Source organism: Microcaecilia unicolor, chromosome 14, assembly GCF_901765095.1.
Source record: "Microcaecilia unicolor chromosome 14, aMicUni1.1, whole genome shotgun sequence".
NCBI classification, from domain to species: Eukaryota; Metazoa; Chordata; class Amphibia; order Gymnophiona; family Siphonopidae; genus Microcaecilia; species Microcaecilia unicolor.
In genome coordinates, this window is record NC_044044.1 from 30,507,982 (window position 1) to 30,526,902 (window position 18,921).

At 45.7% G+C, this 18,921-nt stretch overlaps 1 protein-coding gene across 1 annotated transcript; it reads left to right on the plus strand.

Moving 5' to 3' along the window:
* Positions 1-8,666: 8,666 nt before the first annotated feature.
* NRL (neural retina leucine zipper) lies at positions 8,667-14,835 on the plus strand. Its single transcript, XM_030187778.1, has 3 exons — positions 8,667-8,839; positions 12,140-12,590; positions 13,305-14,835. Exons 1-3 carry the CDS (start codon positions 8,832-8,834, stop codon positions 13,662-13,664), a joined length of 819 nt encoding a protein of 272 aa, XP_030043638.1. The 5' UTR covers positions 8,667-8,831; the 3' UTR covers positions 13,665-14,835.
* Positions 14,836-18,921: the final 4,086 nt, after the last annotated feature.

The following is an 18,921-nucleotide window of genomic DNA, read 5'->3' on the forward strand; positions in this document are numbered from 1 at the left end:
GGAGATCCATGTAGCCCTGCTGCTTCCTTTTAATACAGAGATTTTACATTAATCAGAGCTGCCAAGTTACCCAGCTCCAAGAGGGAGACTCTTTGGCTAGCCCTGGTTTTGAACTTACATCCCAAAGCAGTATAGTATTTGTAGTGTCTGATTCTAGCCTTTGAATTCGGAGGTAGGTCCTGCAATCTCCCTCCTAGAATAGGGTATTATTATTATTACTAGTAAGGCCCATTTCTGGGAGAGATGAAACGGGCGCTAGCAAGGTTTTGGGACAGGGGGAGATGGGGTTTGTAGGCTGTGGAGGCATGTGGAGCGATGCAGCTGTCCCCGAAGCACCCTGCAGGCACGGGTAGGTAGTGTTTGTAGCCTCGCGACCCGTGTCCCCTGACCCCCCTCGAGGTACCTGCGAGGTCCGATCGCGTTTGTTTACTTTCCAGCAATGTGCAGATGGCGTGCTGCAGTGTGGTCCGCCCTCGTCATGATGTTGTGTCGCAAGGGCGGGGCATACGGCGCTTCAGAGTTCTGGCTTCCGTTTTCGAGGCATGGGCAAACCGGATATCTCTGGCGCCTCACAGTTCCGGTTTTGAGGGGCTTTTGAGGCTTCATTTAGAACGTGGGGGTTGCGAATTATGTCCGGAAGGGGCGTGGCTGGGGGGCGGGTCCTGAGTGACAGTGAGTGGTGCACAGTGAGTGTTGCTGGCAGCCAGCCTAGTGCTTCAGTGTTGTGTTTCCCTCCCACAGACTGAGCCAGGTGAGAATTATTATATAGGATTATTTGTTGCATTTGTATCCCACATTTTCCCACCTCTTTGCAGGCTCAATGTGGCTTACATAGTACCAGTGGCATAGCTACGTGGGGCCACGGGGGCCTGGGCCCCGTAGATTTGGCCCTGTACCCCCCCTGCCGACGACCTTCTCGACCCCCCCTCCCGCCGCCAACTCCCCTGCCGCCGCCGCCGTCGGCTACCTTTGCTGGCAGGGGACCCCAACTCCCGCCAGCCGAGGTCCTCTTCTTCCAGCACAAGGCTTCGTCCTGCAGGACGTCAGACTGACAGAAACAGAACAAAGCCGCACCGGAAGAAGAGGACCTCGGCTGGCGGGGGTTGGGGTCCCCCGCCAGCAAAGGTAGGTGACGGCGGGGGAGGGTTGGCAGCAGGAGGGGGGTCGAGAGGGTCATCGGCAGGGGGGGTCAAAGTTGTTGTTGGTGGTGGTGGCGGCGGCGGGGGGAACAGGCTAAAGTGTGCCCCCTCACCTTGGGCTCTGGACCCCCCTCCTGGCAAAGTCTGGCTATGCTCCTGCATAGTACTGTAATCGGCGTTAACCAATTCCAGTGTGAACAAATCCAAGTTGCGAGTAATATCAAGGTGATATTATGGTAGAGTGAGATACATGTATAGTAAAAGACAATTGGGGAGAACTTAGTAAGGGAAAGGAAGAGTTAGGATATGGCCATTACGATCTTTGGTTACGTTGTGTTGCAAATGTCCAGGTTTTTTATGTTGGGTCGGTGGAGTATGCTGTTCTGACCAGTTCTGTTTTTAGTACTTTCTGGAAATTCATGTGGTCGAGTGTGGTTTTTACTGCTTTTGGTAGTGCGTTCCACAATTGTGCGCTCAGGTAGGAAAAGCTGGATGCATAGGTGGATTTGTATTTGAGTCCTTTTGCTGCTTGGGTAGTGGAGGTTTAGGTATGATCGTGCTGATTTTATGGTGTTTCCGAGTGGTAGGTCGATGAGGTCTGTCATGTATCCCGGTGCCTCGCCATAGATGATTTTGTGAACTGTCGTGCAGATTTTGAATGCGATACGTTCCTTAATTGGAAGCCAGTGCAGTTTTTCTCGGAGTGGTTTGGCGCTGTCAAAACATGTTTTTCCATATATAAGCCATGCTGCTGTGTTTTGGGCGGTTTGAAGTTTCTTTGCGATTTGTTCTTTGCATCCCGCATAGATTCTGTTACAATAGTCTGCGTGGCTTAGTACCCATTGACTGTACCAGGTTGCACAATATTTCCCTCGGGAAGAATGGTAACTTGGAAGCTCTGTTTTATGTGTGTGTGTGTGTTGTTTTGCTAATTTTTTAAGGATCAGGCACAAATGCCACCAAAGCTCTCCTTTCATTGTTTTCCATAGTTTGGAGATATCTTTTGGCCCAGGATTAGAAAAACATTTCCACAGAAAACCTTTACAAATGCAGAGCCTTTAGTGCTAATGGACTCAGGGCAGATTCTTTAATGGGCAGATGTCCTTCTCAGCCTGAGCCCTTTTTCTGCCTAATTTGTAAATCCTAAAGTGGACCAATAAAGAGAGAGAGAGGGACCTAACTGGTCGGTCTTTCCCTGTCTCTTGGTGTCTCTTAGTTTCTGAGAACACCCTGGCATTTTTTTCTCCAGGGGGATCTTTGCTCTCTGCCAGGAAAAGGCTGAAGTTCAACTTCTGAAGGAGGAAAACAAGAGCAGGCCAAGATAAGGGAGAGAGAGAGAGAGAGTGCCAGGAGGAAAGAGCAGACTTCAAGGTGGAGGGTGAGGAGGGCAAGAAAAACACCAGTGTGACAACAGCACAGAAGGATAGGAACTAAAAAGGCCTTCTATTGACTACAACGCAAACCCAAATCATTGAAGCCCCTCTTCCCAATCTTAAAAATTTAAATAATTCTTATTCTCATCAGATTTCCACCTCTATCCCCCCCCCCCCCCCCTCCAGATAAAGCACAGGTAGCTGATGCAGGTGTCATACTAATACACATCAAGTGAATACAGCACGGACAGCTGAAGAGAACTGCTTGAAGAAGGTGACTTTAAGATAAGGGATTACTGATATATAGAATTAGGGTGATTAGGGAGTGATTAGATGGGAGTCTGTCTTGATAGTTGAAAATTTTGTATCTTTTTGCAGTGCGTGTGGTTCTATCCTGTTCTTAATGTGTTTCTTTTCTTTGTTGTTTTTTTTTTTTTTTTTATATTGTAAACTGCTGTGATCTTATGTAATTAAGCTAAGCAATATAGCAAATGAAATAAACCTTATTTTCCCAAGAATCACGAAATATATCTTGATAGAAATGGAAAGGAAGAAGACAAAAGCCCAGTGTGTAGATGAATGAATGTGAGGTTATACCATACAGTCCCCACTGCAGCTGTTACAGTAGGCAATGAATGGGGGGGGGGGGGGGGGGGGGGGGGGAGGCAGATCACCACGACGGGATTATGAAAAGGATCTGGGTCATTCAGGGATGTTGAGGGGTGTGAGGCACGTCAAGGATTAATTCTCCATTAATAATAACACCACCTGGACTGGAGGAGTAGCCTACTGGTTAGTGCAGTGGACTTTGATCCTGGGGAACTGGGTTCAATTCTCACTGTTTCTGACTAGTCACTTAGCCCTCCATTGTGCAGTGTATCGTCCCATTCCCTTCCCCTGTAGCACCGAGTCTGACAGATGCGTGACCTATAGATGTGTTTCCCACTGGCATGCTGGGCGTGCTAGGATGGGGGGGGGGGGAGGGGGAGGAGGTGGTGGTGGTGCCCAGAAGACCATCCACCAGAGCATGGCTATAGTGTGAGGTCACCATGCAGTATTTCAGATGCATTTCAGCTGAAGCACATAATCATTGATGGGGTTAGAGTCCCCCATAAAAAGGTGCATTCTGGGACACCTCCCTGCTCACCTACAGCCCCTCTTGTCCTTCATGGGGGCAGAACTTTAGCCCTTGCTACTCTCCTCCTCCCACTTTTTCCAGTGTTGGATATATCCTCCAGTCTCAGGAATCACCACTATCACCCTCCCTTTCTTCCACAGGGAGATGGGCTGAGGGAAACATTATACACATGAATCTCCCACCCCACGTAATATTTATCTCCATATTTTGTCAAATGTGGTATTTGCCTTAATCTCTTCAAGCACTTTGCACCTCTAACACTCCTTTCTCCAGTTAAAAGGCCCTCTTCAGACCCTCAAAGCAGGGAGATCCCAGCACACAGGACCTCCAGCCAGCGTTACTAATGCACTCCGTCAGGGGATTAAAGAGGAACATTCATAACGACAGCACAGAGGCCAGGTACAGTGTCCTCAGCTCAAAATGCACACCAGCCCACAAATGTTTCTAGGCAGAAAATTCCATTCCTAAATCCAATCCACCTTAGCTACTGAGAGAATTAACCGGTGAACAGATACCGTATGGACAAGTGGCAATGTAAGATTTACACACACACAAACTGTTCCTCCCACACTCAGGCAATTTGACAAAGGGACAAAATGGTGGACTGGCTGTGTAGTAAGATTTTTGTGTTGAATGTCTTAATTCCTTTGCGCATGAACATCTGGTATGATGTCTTGAATTTTATGCATTTTGAATTGTCAGCGTAACAAAAACTGTGTGGTTGAGTTTGCAGAGGTCATCCTGACCAGGCCTTGGAGAAGACGTTGAAAACAATGAAAAGCTTATTTGTTCTTGGAACTGCCCATGATGATGCCTTGACCTCGTGCTGCAGTGACTTTCCAAAGTGTAGTTCAGCTTTCGGTGATGCTCCACATGAAAACTTTGAGGTGCTACATTTCTTCATGGTGTGTTCAGTTTCACCTTCTGCCTGTGTGCATTTTGCTAGGATGTGTAGCTTACACATCTTCAAATATTCCTTTTGGATGAAGATGCAAATCTCTCACTGGAGATATTTTATTTTGGCGAATCAACTTAATAAACGATGAAAGGGCTTAGGATGGTCTTTCACCTTCATTGTGGGCCCTCTGCTTTATACTTTATTGAGAACCCGTGATAAAAACTTGGTTCTTTGACGTCAGTTCATGAAATCAAGTGCAGTGGGTGGATCTGACATTGCTTCCAGTATTGGAAATTCAGGTAATATGGAATATTAAACTTTAGCAGTGGGTGACTTAGGGCATCAGGGTTGTTTTGGGTTGTTGTTTTTTTTTTTTCAGGGTAGAAGACTAAATCTAGTTACATGTAGTCAACAAAAAAATTCAGCGCTATTAAATGTGTATATTTTTGATACAGATTCATGGTAGTCCTATCATTAGGTTTCAATTTCCTGTTTTCAAGTTTAACTCATTTATTGTATTTATGTTTTTATTTGGTTATTTTTATTATTGTTATGTTGTTAACAAAATTGTTTTAAGTTAAACTGTACCTGCTGTTCACTGCCTTGGGTGAATCTCTTCATAAAGGCAGTTAATAAATTAATTAACCAACTAACACCCAAATGAAGCAGTCATGGAGATATTATTTGCAGTGTGGCTTCTCCATGATCTGTGACTCCAATGCTGGCTTGCAATTAGTTTATTTATTTATTTTAAAAATGTATTATCCACTCTATTTCAGATGGAGTGCAAGTTTATATACATAATAGATTATTTTATTTATTTGGATTTTGCTCACACCTTTTTCAGTAGTAGCTCAAGGTGAGTTACATTCAGGTGCACTGGATATTTCTCTGTCCCAGGAGGGTTCACAATCTAAGTTTGTACCTGAGGCAATGGAGGGTTAAGTGACTTGCCCAAAATCACAAGGCGCAGCAGTGGGATTGGAAGGGGCCACCTCTGGATGTCAAGACTGGTGCTCTAACCACTAGGCTACTCCTCCACACAATAAACATTAAACAAACAAAACATATCCAGGTTCACATACGTAATAGTTTTAAAACAGTAAACAAAGCATAGCCAACAAATTATCTGTAAAAGCATTCAGCAAATAAAAATGTTCCCAATCAAAGAATGTATTGCATTCAAAATCTGCCCCAGGATACATGACAGACCTTATAGACCTACCAACCAGAAACACAACAAAATCAACAGGAACATACCTACATCTCCACCACTCAAGCTGCAAAGGACTCAGATACAAAACAACCTATGCATCCAGCTTCTCTTATATATGCACACAACTATGGAACGCACTACCGACCGTCGTGAAAACAACATACAACCACCTAATCTTCCAGAAACTCCTAAAGACTAATCTGTTCAAAAAGGCATACTCAAACGACCCAACCTAAATGCCTTAACCCCGCATCACAACAATATAAATGCTCGTACTGGACATAACCTACTCTTCCCCTTATGAACCCAATGTGTCTATCAATCCTGAACATTATTCTGTCTTAACCTTACTTTGTATTTGTTCATGCCAGTATTGGCGACTGCCACTACTGTACTATGTAAGCCACATTGAGCCTACAAATAGGTGGGAAAATGTGGGATACAAATGCAACAAATAAATAAATAAATTTAAAAAAAAAAAACCATCCCTTTCACAAAGCCATGCAAGTAGCTGCTGGTGCAGTAATGCCAACACAGAAAATAGTTTTTTAAATTTTTTTTAATGGAGAGGGTGGTTGATGCCTAGATTACCCTCCTAAAGGAGTTGGTTGGGACAGAACCAGTGATGGAATTAAAAAATATGTGGGATCAATATAGAGGATCCCTATGGAGAAAAAGGAAGGAATTGAAGCAAAACCTGAAATGGATTTCACACTTAAGGGCATAGAGGGGTGTAGCCTACACAGAGAGGCAGGTACAACCCTACCCAAGTTATTGAGTAGACTAGATGGACCATACAGGTCCATATCTGGCATCATTGACTGCTACCTACTGCTGCTTCAAGTCATAGCAAATGCTTAATGATGTGGACGGCATCCTCCTGTAATATGTCACATGCAAGGGTGACTTTTTGTTCAGGAGGTGATGGAGAAGCTCCGTAATTGTGGCCCTTTGTCTTTAGAAACCGGGAGGAGCTGAGGAGTCTGTGAGAAGTTTGCAAACACACTGCCTCACGTGTGATGTGCGTGTGGGGTCCCACCATGAAGGAAGGGAAGAGAGGAACTGGCTCTTATACACTGTCTCCCGGTTTCTTTGTAGTCAATGAGGTGCAAACAATCAATTATTGGAGTTACAAGCATTTAATTGGCCGTAATCAGGAGTTAATGTTGGATCTGCCCTATGTCCTGTAACATGCGTGCCTAAATTTCATAGCTGGGAGGGGCATGGGTAGGTCAGGGTGTTCCCAAAAATTAGACGTCATTTTATGCAATACTTGCATTTGTACATCTGACATCAGTTGGGCGCCAACCTTTGGCAGGCATAAACGCTTGTGCCCAAAGTTAGATGTTGAAAAGTGCGCTAAGCCAGCATCCCATAAAAGACGCCATGTGCAAAGCGTCCTCTACAGAATACTAGCTTAGCAAGGACCACGACACCTACCTTTGAGTGCCTTTTATTGAATCTAGCCCTGTATTTCTGTCCCTCCCCAACAGGGTTCAGGAGAGCAGTTAGCCTTTAAGTAAAGACTCTTGCAATTAGTTTTCTGTAATAGAGTAAGATGTTCACACATTGAGCAGGAATTGGGTTGGGTGAGTTGTCGGAGTGAGAAATGTGAGAGACAAGAAATTCCTATAAAGGATACAGCTGGCTGTAAAGACATGGTGCTTGTTTAAGAAGCGCTATTTGAATTTTAGATGTCTATAGACTGGCATGTAAATATTTGTACTGCATGCACATCTAGAAATCCTGATTTTAAAAAGCCAGGGATATATAAGTCAAAATATAAAACTCAAAAAATGGAATTTAAAAATGCATGTGGGATAAACATAAAGGAATCCTGTTCAGAAGGAATGGATCCTCAGAAGCTTAGCGGAGATTGGGTGGCAGAGCCGACGGTGGGAGGCGGGGCTAGTGCTGGGCAGACTTCTAAGGTCTGTGCCCTGAAAATGGCAGATACAAATCAAGGTCAGGTATACACATAAAGTAGCACATATGAGTTTATCTTGTTGGGCAGACTGGGTGGACTGTACAGGTCTTTCTCTGCCGTCATCTACTATGTTACTATGTGCATATGGCGAGGGGGTGTGGTCTGGGCATTGCTTGGCCTCTTGGGATTTGCACAGTACAGGAGGAAATGCATTTCTGCTTCTAACTTGGGTTCAGATCCCCTGGATTTTGCTGGCCTGAAGCCCACTGATCATTCTGCGCAGATGAAAGCTGGCGCTAGTCCTGCGCTAATCAGCTCTAAATGCCAGTGTTAGGTTCTGAGTATCAAGCTCCTGAGTTTGCTATTTGTGACTAAAGTCTCAGATCCAAAATGTTAAGTATGGCCAATTGTTCACGTCGTGGGTCCTTAAGAGTCTGTTTGAATGTCTGTAACTTTTTTTATTTTTCCACATAAAAGAATGGGGTTGGGCTGTTGTGTTACAAATTGTTTACTCCGACAGAAATCTTTAAAACCTCATTTATTTTTTTGCTTCTCGAGACTTTAGTCACCTTTTCCCAGAGATGGCCGCACTTCTTTATTTTATAATTGCCCTCTTTTATTGCTTCTCATATTACTTTGCCAACACTTGTAGAAATTATAATGTCCTGGATGTGAATCTGGATAGAAAGCCAGGCAGAATACAACTTTAGGTTTAGATCTGTGTATGAAGTGGGGGGGGGGGGGGGGGGGGATGGGGACAGGCTTCTATACAGTGAGTAAGAGGAGGGACCTGGACAGTGCTGGGCTGAAGTGACTGTGACTCCAGGTTTAATCATTCACTGCCTCTGTGTGCAGGTTTAATCATTCACTGCTCTATCAGCCCTCTCTTCACCCCTCCCCTCCTTGCCCTGGGGCACTGAGCACTGACAAACACGTGATACCTAGTGTCATCTATTTAAGGGCCTGTAGTGCCAAGCCTCTGTCCTCAGAGGGAGTGAGCTAGTGCACTTGTGACAGCCAGGAGCCCCCTCCCCCAGGTGGGTCTCTCAAAACCAGGATCCCATGGCACTTTCAGAGGGGGGCCAGGAGGGCAGTTGACCCCTGAAGACGGACAGCCAGCCAGCCAGAGAGGGAGAGTTTATGCAAGGGTAAGTGGTTGTGCCATCACAGAGAGGACAGGGGTCTTCATCTCTCTCTCTCTCTCTCTCATACTGAGCCGACCTTTCTAGTTTCTGTTGCGAAAGTGCTTATAAATTCAAGAAGAGAAAAATGTACATACTCTAAAATGAGAAAGACCACAGTGACTCTGTCCGTAGGAGCAGGTTCTGTCAGTGTCTGTCACCAGGTACTGAGCAATATTCTGCCCAGGGAGGGATCATTTGTGTTGTGATTGCCAGTCCCCCCAATCTTTTCAAAATGTTGGTGCCTCAGTCTGTGCTGTCTGTCCCTTTTCTCAGAGGCATCCTATGGAAGATTTCTCAGCTCCCTAAACTTGGCTGACACTTTTCTCTTTTCCTTCTCTAGATTCACTAAAGTGCACTTACCAGGGACAAATTAACTAGGCTTTTAAGTCCTCTGTGGGTTTATTGCTCCTGCTTTTCCTCTCCTTCCTCTCTCCCAGCAGCAGCCCATGTCTCTCTGGTTATTGCCCCTGATTTTCCCTTTCTGCCCCTCTTTCCCTCTCCCTTCAGTAGTTCCTGTCTCTCTGGTTATTACCCCCACTTTTCCTCTCCTGCCTATTCCTTCCCTCAGCAATCCCTGTATCACTCCGCTTCCCCCATCCCCACCCTCTTTTCCACATTTATTGCCCCGGCTGGCTCCTTACAAAGCCATAATAGCAAGGTTCATAGATGATATCACAGGCATCCAGGAATATGATCAGGGCTGGCTGAAACAGTAGGCAAGACTAGGTGGTCGCCGAGGGCGGCATCAGCAATCAAAGCAAAACAATAGATCCTGACAGCCTCACTAATTTGTAATAACCATCGGCACTTTCTTTTTACCTGCAGGGAGGGGAGCAGATACATGCATTCAAAGCAACATTTACAGGATTGTTGAGGGAGGGCTGGAGTTAAACGATATAGCGGAATTAGAAAAGGTTCAAAGAGTGACCAAAATGATAGAGGGGAATGGAACTCCTCTCATATGAGGAAAGGCTAAAGAGGTTAGGGCTCCTCAGCTTGGAAAAGAGACGGCTGAGGGGGGGGGGGGGTATATGATTGAGGTCTATAAAATCCTGACTGGTGTAGAATGGGTAGAAGTGAACTGATTTTTCAGTCTTTCAAAAAGTACAAAGACCAGGGGACACTCCATGAAATTGCATGGAAATAATTTTAAAACAATTAACAGGAAATATTTTTTTTCATTCAAAGAATAGTTAAGCTCTGGAACTCGCTGCCAGAGGATGTGGTAACAGCAGTTAGCGTATCTGGGTTTAAAAAAGGTGGAGGAAAAAGTCCCATAGTCTGTCATTGAGATGGACATGGGAGAAGCCACTGCTCGCCCCAGGATTGGTAGCATGGAATGGTGCTACTAACTGGATTTCTGCTCGGTACTTGTGACCTGGATTGGCCACTGCTGGAAACAAGATACTGAGCTAGATGGACCATTGGTCTGACCTAGTATAGCTATTCTTATGTCTTATGGTTGTTGAGTTTAATTATCAAAACTTGGTAAGGTTAAAGTTCGCGTAGGGCATTAGCCTCGTACACAGTTGGTCTGCACAGTGTACTGGTCACTTAGGAATCAGTGTATCTTGTTGGGCAGACTGGATGGACCGTACAGGTCTTTATCTGCCGTCATCATTTACGCAATGTCAATAGCAAGTCCTGAAACAGAAGGAAGCCTTCTGCGGGAAGAAGAGGACCTCGGCTAGCGGGGGTTGGGGTCCCTCCCGCCAGCAAAGGCAGGCGATGGCAGGTTGGCGGCGGGAGGGGGGGTCGAGAGGGTTGTCGGCAGGGGGGGGCAAAGTTGGCAGCGCCGGGGGGGGGGGGGGCTAAAATGTGCCCTCTCACCTCGGGGTCTGGACCCCCCTTCCGCCGAAGTCTGGCTAAGCCCCTGAAATGCACAAACCTAAATGTGGCCCTTTGGGACTAGATTCAGTAAATGGTGCTGAAAAAACAGCATCGAAAAAAATCTACACATAGCGCTATTCTATAAACGGTGCTGCGAGTTGCGCAGTACATAATGTGTATATAATGTGTACAGCGCTGCATATGTCTAGTAGCGCTCTAGAAAAGATTAGCAGAAGTATTTATTTATCACATTTATACCCCACATTTTCCCACATGTTTGCAGACTCAATGTGGCTTACAATAAACCGAAAAGGCTATTGCCAGTCCAGCAGTTATACAAATACAATAGATTGTGGTAATCAGAGAGGATAGAAAGAACAAGGTATAAAGGGAAAAGGGTAAAGGTAAGATAGTGCAAAATGATCCATTTATATGCTGTTTTCAAGGATTTTAGGTTTTATGTTTTATGTTGGTTCCTGAGGGTAGGCCTTCCGGAATAGGCTGGTCTTGAGTAATTTCCTAAAGTTGAGATGGTTTTGAGTGGTTTTGACTGCTTTTGGCAATGCATTCCATAGTTGGGTGCTGATAAAGGAAAAGGAGGAAGCGTAGGTGGATTTATATTTGAGGTTGTTACAGGCAGGATAATGGAGTATTTAGGAATGAACGGATTGAATAGAATAGCGCTTAGACCCGATTTCCACGCCAAAGTTTGGCTGCAAGGATTTATACCAAGTGAAGCCCAGTGTAAACCATGGCACGCAAGTTAAGCACAGGTCCCCGGTATTGTGTAATAACTGCTCGCATCTATAGTGAACACCCCTGACCCACTCAAGCCCCTCCCAGGGCCATACCCTCTTTTGAGTAGCACTATTTGCCGTTATGCGTGCAATGGCAAAGGGGGCATGTACAGGGGGAGAGGCACGAGCAGGTCACGGGTGTGCAGCTGCAACATTTAGTCGTGATTACGCTAGCCATGCCTACATGACGCATAAATGTCCACTTACGCTAGCATTATATAAAAGCAATCTGCATTTAATTCACAAACATCCTAGAGCTGAAATTTTGGTGACCTTTTTAGAACCGCAGTACCTACAAATGGACAAAAGGTCGGGAGGATTAAACCTGTGAAGAAAGTGTATAAATAGTACACCATGGTCTGGTCTCAACCGTTACTATTCCTTATATGGGAAAGGTCTCTATAGCTGCCAGTTCATGCACGGGGCTGGCAGCTATAGGGACCACCTCCTATAAGTCCATATAGGCAAGTGGTTCCTTTACTGATGGGGTTAATAGGAAGGGCTGATCTTGAACTGAGAGAAAGGTTCTCTATTATCCTTGTGTAGTACATTCAGGGAATAATGGATGATAACCAGTAAGTGATCACCTTTTGGAACCCTATGAAAAACTGGTAACACTTTGTTTTCTGGTTCACAGGTCGTCTGACACTATGTCCCTGCAGCTACTGGACCTTCCCACAAGTCCACTGGCCATGGAATATGTTAATGACTTTGACCTCATGAAATTTGAGGTGAAACGGGAGCCCCTGGATGGGGCACCCTGCCCCACTACAAGAGGGGGTGCCTCCATCAGCTCCACTCCCTGCAGCTCTGTGCCTCCCTCTCCCACCTTCAGTGACCGAAGCAGCAGTGACCAAAAAGCCACCCTGGATGACCTCTGTTGGCTGGCCACCCTCCAGCAGCAGATGGGGACTGAGGGGCTAAGCCTGATGCCTGAGGAAGCCATGGAGGCATTTCTGAACTCCAACACAACGGTCACTGTAGGTCACAACAGTCAGATCCAGGGCCTGGAGGTGTACAGGGGGTCCCATCATCATGCCCACCAGGGATATCTACTGAGCATGGAGGAACTGAGAAGCCATCACCAGGTGAGAAGTGGGTTCAGCAGTATGTAAAGTGGAAACCAGAAGGCCATAAGTTTCACCCCTCAGCTCTGTGACTTGGGGGGGGGGGGGGCTCATTTTTATCTTTATGTCTCATTTCTGATCCACATCTCTACCACTGATTCTGTGTCCTGTGTGTGACCCTGTGGGAGTCATTGTCTCCCTGTGCCTCAGTTCTAATCCCCAGCTCTGTCACCGTCTCTCTGTGTGTGACCCTGGGGGCGTCTCTTTATCTCCCTTTACCTCAGTGCTAATTCCTGACTCTGTCGCCAACTGTGTGTGACCCTGGGGGAGACATTTTATCTCCCTGCGCCTCAATTTTAATCCCCAGCTTTGCCACTGACTCTCTTTGTGTGTCCGTGGGGAAGTTACTTTGCCTCCCTCATGGGCGACAGAGGGTGAATGGAGGCTTAGTCTCCTTACAGAACTCAAGTTTAGCTTCTCTCTGTCCATGTGTCACTGATCTGGGCTCTTAGGGCTTTAATTATAGCCACAGATCAGAACAGATTACAGATTTAATGAATCCACTTATCTGGTCCTGAACAAATCCTGTTGTATGTGGAGGGAGGAGGGAGCAGAATTGTGTGGGGTCCCATGAACCTCCATAGGCAGGTGTGCTCAAGGCAAAACTGAGGTGAATGGTGGGAAGGATGCCCTGGGACTCTTTTAACCCTTTGTTCCCTCCCCTTGCTCTCTCAGTTCTCAGAGGAGCGCTTCTCAGATGAGCAGCTGGTCAGCATGTCGGTGAGGGAGCTGAACCGTCAGCTGCGGGGTATCAGCAAGGAGGAGGTTTTGCGGCTGAAGCAAAAGCGACGGACGCTGAAGAACCGAGGCTATGCGCAGTCCTGTCGTCATAAGCGAGTGCAGCAGCGCCATGTGCTGGAGACAGAGAAGAGCCGGTTGACTAGGCAGCTGGAACAGCTGCAGCAGGAAGCTGCCCAGTTGACCCGGGAGCGCGATGCCTACAAGGCGCGCTATGAGAGGCTGCTGGCTGGTGGTTTCACAGGGGCAGACTGTGGTCTCTCACCACTCTCCTCGCCCTCCCACTTTTTCCAGTGACGGACATTTTCTCCACCAAGGCCAGTGAGGGGCAGAGACACAAGGGAGGGTGAGGATGAAAGACCCCATACTTAGATTTCTTGGGAATACAAAAAAACTGAGATAGAAGCAGCAGTGCATTACTGAGGGAATCCCCTAGCCCCAGTTGCTTCATATCACAAGGTACTGTGGTAATGATTTCACTGCCAGATCAAATGCAAATATAATATTGCAATATGTAAACCTGGGGGACAGACTTTCCCGCCCGGTCTTGTCTATAAAGAGATGGTGCTGTGACTGGGAAGGGGATCTGCCTATGCAGAAGCCAGGAGCTAGACCCCAGACCCTGTTTCCTGTAGATGAAAGTGGTACAGTGTATGGAACAGTCCACAGGGATCTATTTCCTCTGCATACCCCAAGGGATACGTCCCAGAGCCGTTTCCTGAATATGAAAGTGACACAGTGACAGGGGAGGGGTCTTCAAAAATGTAGTCTCTCTGCAGTCCCAAGGTCATTTCCCTTATCGAAAATGGTACAGTGACGAAGATGGGGGCTGTATTCCCTATGCAGATTCCTGGGGACAACACCCAGATCCCATATGTAAAAGTGATGAAAAGTCTCCTGGGGGTGTTTCCCTATGCAAATGCCAATCCATTTCCTAGTAACATAGTGAATGACAGACAACAGATAAAGACCTAACTGGCCTATCCATCCTGCCCAGTTAAGATTTGTGCCCTGATGTATGTCATGCATAGGGGATTGTAATGCAACCCAGCATCAACTTCTTCATCCCACAACATTTTCCTGATATGTGACCCCCCCCTTCCCAAGATGCATTGCAGATCCAAGGCTCTAGTATGGTAGAAGTGTCCCCTGTCCTCCTGTACATCACAGCCTTGTTTATAACAGTGTTGAGTGTTTGTTAATGTCTGATGAAGGCTCTCTATAATACAAATATTTGGTCTCCTGGAGTGTTTGTTATAGAGAGAGGTCCCTTGCAGGCGATGGTTCTCACTAAAAGGGCTCCATCTCTTCATCCTTGTACACCAGGTCATGCAAAAAGAAGACCTAACAGAGAACCACAGGGAAAGAATGGTTGTCTGTGCTTAATATCTTCAAAGGTGGGCAAATCTTCTTCTCTCCAACGGCAAAGTCAGGGGCCATCACAAGATGGGTGTGGCATACTGGGGATCAGCAGATAACAGCCATTTATCCCAGCACTGGTAGTGCTACTGGTGGGGGGGGGGGCAGAAACTCAGGATTCCTTATCTTAAGTTCCCCCCAAGATCATTCAAAGACAGTGAGGTAACACAATTCAGTTCTCTTAATGTGGTGCATGTGTGAAATATTAGGTGTGTGTGGTGTGAAGATTGTTCGTAAATGAAAAATTAATATCATTGTTAGGGGTTTGCCCTATCATTTGCCCAAAATGTTCTACCACCTGTTCCTTTTACCTGCAAATACAAACCTGAAATTAACATCAAGTTATACCTGATATTCTCTCAATACAACATCCCTCCTCCAACCAACCTGGCCCAGTGGAAAATTAAAGGGGGGGGGGGGGTATGACACCCTTAATTAATCCCTGCCCTACCCTGTCAAGGTGAAGGGTAGGTACCTCAATTCCTTCCAAAAGGGCCGGCTTAACCTTCCAGGTTTACTAGGTGGTTGCCTAAGGCAGCAGCTTCTGGGGAGTGGAAGGAGCAACTGCAGTCAAAGGAAAGCAGACCAATGCAAAGTGTGTGCTTTCATCTGCAGGGAGGATGGGCAGCTTTCAGATCACCTATTTCCCTGAATAAAATGGCTTTTGGAAATTGATGAGCTTAGTTTCAAAACCAGTTAAGCCTGAAAAGCTGTTTTCAGGATAAATGAACATTTTAATTTTCAAGAATTCTAGTCAACATAAGAGTATTTTTTTTTCACTAAATATCTTATACCTAACAAAGGCCTTTTGGTGCAATTTTCGTACATAAGTACATAAGTATTGCCATACTGGGAAAGACCAAAGGTCCATCGAGCCCAGCATCCTGTTTCCAACAGTGGCCAATCCAGGTCACAAATACCCGGCAAGATCCCAAAAATGTAGAAAACATTTTATGCTGCTTATCCCAGAAATAGTGGATTTTCCCCAAGTCCATTTAATAACGGCCTATGGACTTTTCCTTTAGGAAGCCGTCCAAACCTTTTTAAAACTCCGCTAAGCTAACTGCCTTTACCACATTCTCTGGCAACCAATTCCAGAGTTTACATGTTGAGTGAAGAAAAAGTTTCTCCGATTCATTTTAAATTTACTACATTGTAGCTTCATCGCATGCCCCCTAGTCCTAGTATTTTTGGAAAGCGTGAACAGACGCTTCACATCTACCCGTTCAACTCCACTCATTATTTTATAGACCTCTATGGCTAGCTATGAAAGCAGTCTGTTCTTGAAAGAAATGTACTTAACAGCTGTTGGCACTAAGCTCTTAACTCTCCTGATTATGTAAACACACACAAAACGGAGTATGATGTTCGCATTGTGCAGGATTGTACTGCGAAGACTGACGTTGGGGTAACCATGACTGTTGAGTTTAATTATCAAAATCTGAGGGAAAGAGAGTCTAGGGATGAATTAAAGGGGGTGGGAGAGAGCAAAGTTGATGGTTTATCTAAGGTACCTTGCACCAGCTTTACCTTCCAACAGGTGATGAGGTGAAATTGTCTTACCATTTTCTGTACTGATCTCATATCAGTGAGTAGAAGTACTGGAGGAGATGAGAGGGATTCAATGGGAGCAGCACTAGGTGGGGGAAGCTGGAGGAGGTGGAGGGATTCTTTGGCAGTGGTGCTAGATGGGAGGTGCTGGGGGAAGTTAGTGATATTCTTTGAAAGCAGCACTAGCTTGGGGGGGGGGGGGGTACTGGGAAAAGATTAGCGGGATTCAGAGCACTTACATAGGGGAAAATTGAACACCTGAAACCAGCCTTTGGGTGCAGCCACTGATATACAGAAGAGAAGGGGCAGAACTGAAGCACTACAAATCCTGAAATGGAGTCTCAACTTCCCCTCTTGTGACCCCTCTTGAGACAAAAGCTGAATTTTCAAAGATAAAAAACAAAAGTAGAGTGGAGGAATGGCCTAGTGGTTAGGGTGGTGGACTCTGGTCCTGGGGAACTGGGGAACTGAGTTTGATTCCCACCTCAGGCACAGGCAGCTCTTTGTGACTCTGGGCAAGTCACTTAACCCTCCATTGCCCCAGGTACAAATAAGTACCTGTATATAATATGTAAGCCGCATTGAGCCTGCCATGAGTGGGAAAGTGCGGGGTACAAATGTAACAAAAAAAAAAGTGAAAAAGCAAATACATTCCTAAGTTCTGCTGTGAGACACCATAAAAGAAGGTGTCAGATAAAAAAAGAACAACAAAGACTGAACATGTTCAAGGATTAAGGCTACTGCAGTACTAAGGCTTCTCCTGTCATAGTCTCTTGTGTTTGAGCTTAGTAGGAAAAAGATATAAACAATTTTATACATTTAACGTCATGGATTCCTATATATTTTTTATAAATCCGTTTTTTTTCTTTTGCTGTGCTATTTAATATTGTGTGCGTGTGTGAGAGAAAATGTGTCTCATTCAAAATGGATGCCAATCTCCTCCCGCCAAGAGCAGGGTGATGGTCAGGTGGGCAGGGTTAAGCAGATGTTGAGAGTCACACACTGTGAATCAAGATGGCCACCCCTGACCATAGAACCTTTCCAGCTATTGGCTTTAAACTATTTTTATCTTTCTTTTGTATTTAAATAAATGATTTAAACAACGAATAGTCATGAATGCTTTAATCCCTACATTGCTTTGACCTCTTAACACAAATAATATGCCCCCTAATTCATTTCTTGCTCATAGGGGTGAGGCCGAGTTCCCTCAGTTGAGACTAAAGGGGCTGGGGTAGCACTGGGGTGTCATCTGATTTGATTCTCCTGCTGTGGGGGGCATAGAGGGAGGTGCCCAGTTTACCAGTGCCAGTCTGGTCTTATTTTTAAGCATTCTGGGAATCTACCAGTTTAGATGACAGCTTTCATCAAACTGTGGTTCACTGCGGGGCTCGGGCTGAGGCAAGCCTAGTTTTTATACCTACTGCACCTGCACTTATGGTTTCAACTTCTCTAAGACATGAAAAGAGGTTGAATTAGCACGCAGCACTGGAATGTTGTGAAAAGTGCTCCAAGAAAGACCTAGAACAGGCACATCGAGGAAGAAACAAACTGGCTCTCCCTCAGCTGCTCAGGATCAACTGTACTGGAAGAGACTCATTATGGTCGACCTTGCCATGGCCGCCACAGCACCTGCGGGATTGGTCTTCCATCTAAGAGACCATCCTACGGGGGCTAGAACGATGATTTGAATTTGCAGCTGGTGAACAGTAGTGACAATCCTCAGGCTGCTGTTAGTTCACACATTTTTCAGGTACATTCATAATTCAAACATCTCTAAACAAATCTTCCTAACCAACTGGCTTCCAAGTTGCCTGACAGTCACTGCATGCAGGGACCTTGTAGTTCCAATTTCCCTACTGCATTCACTCAGAAAAGCAAGACTACAAGTCCCTGCATGCAATGGGGTAAACCCTTTCGGGTGAATCTGGAGTTATACTTCACAATATACTTATCTCATGCTTGGATCAGAAATACTGAGCATCCAGGCTGCAAATTCTTCAGGAGCTTGCTTGGGAAATTTCAGTACGAACAAGGGAACGGATTTGGAGGTGGATGTGAATGTCCAGGAAGGAGGACTGGGAGAGAATATTTCTTTTTAAATAGCTGGGATACTGTCTCAGGGGCTGAGGATAAAATTACAGATGAAGTTGTACGAATAAAACATGGTCTATCTTAACCCTCCTTCCCCCATGACCTGGAGTTTGTTTGTAACCTTAGGAAAACCCTCATGGACTTGAGTTGGCACCACGGGATGGACTTTTACCCCATCCCAGGTCATGAGGCATGTATCTCGTGGTGCGTGTTGTGTGCTATCTGATACCTGCGCTCGTTTCTATGCGGAGGAGACAGAGCTGGTGGCAGTTCTGCAAACAGTGGGAGGAATTCAACCTGCATCCAGCCTTCATCTGGAAAACTCTAAAACAACGTCTGGGAGACAGAAATTATGAAAGAGGGATGGGATGCATGTGATCAATAATGTGTATCTGTGTGTTTGCGAGGTTGGGAGGGAGAGAGAAGCAGAAAGATGGTTGGAGATGGTGAACAGTGAAAATGAAAGTTGCTAACTGTCAGCAATAAACGTCTG

Excerpts from the sequence above, each read along its gene's own strand:
- NRL (XM_030187778.1), top strand. Across the intron at positions 12,591-13,304 it reads AACTGAGAAGCCATCACCAG|TTCTCAGAGGAGCGCTTCTC; the intron begins GTGAGAAGTGGG and ends TTGCTCTCTCAG.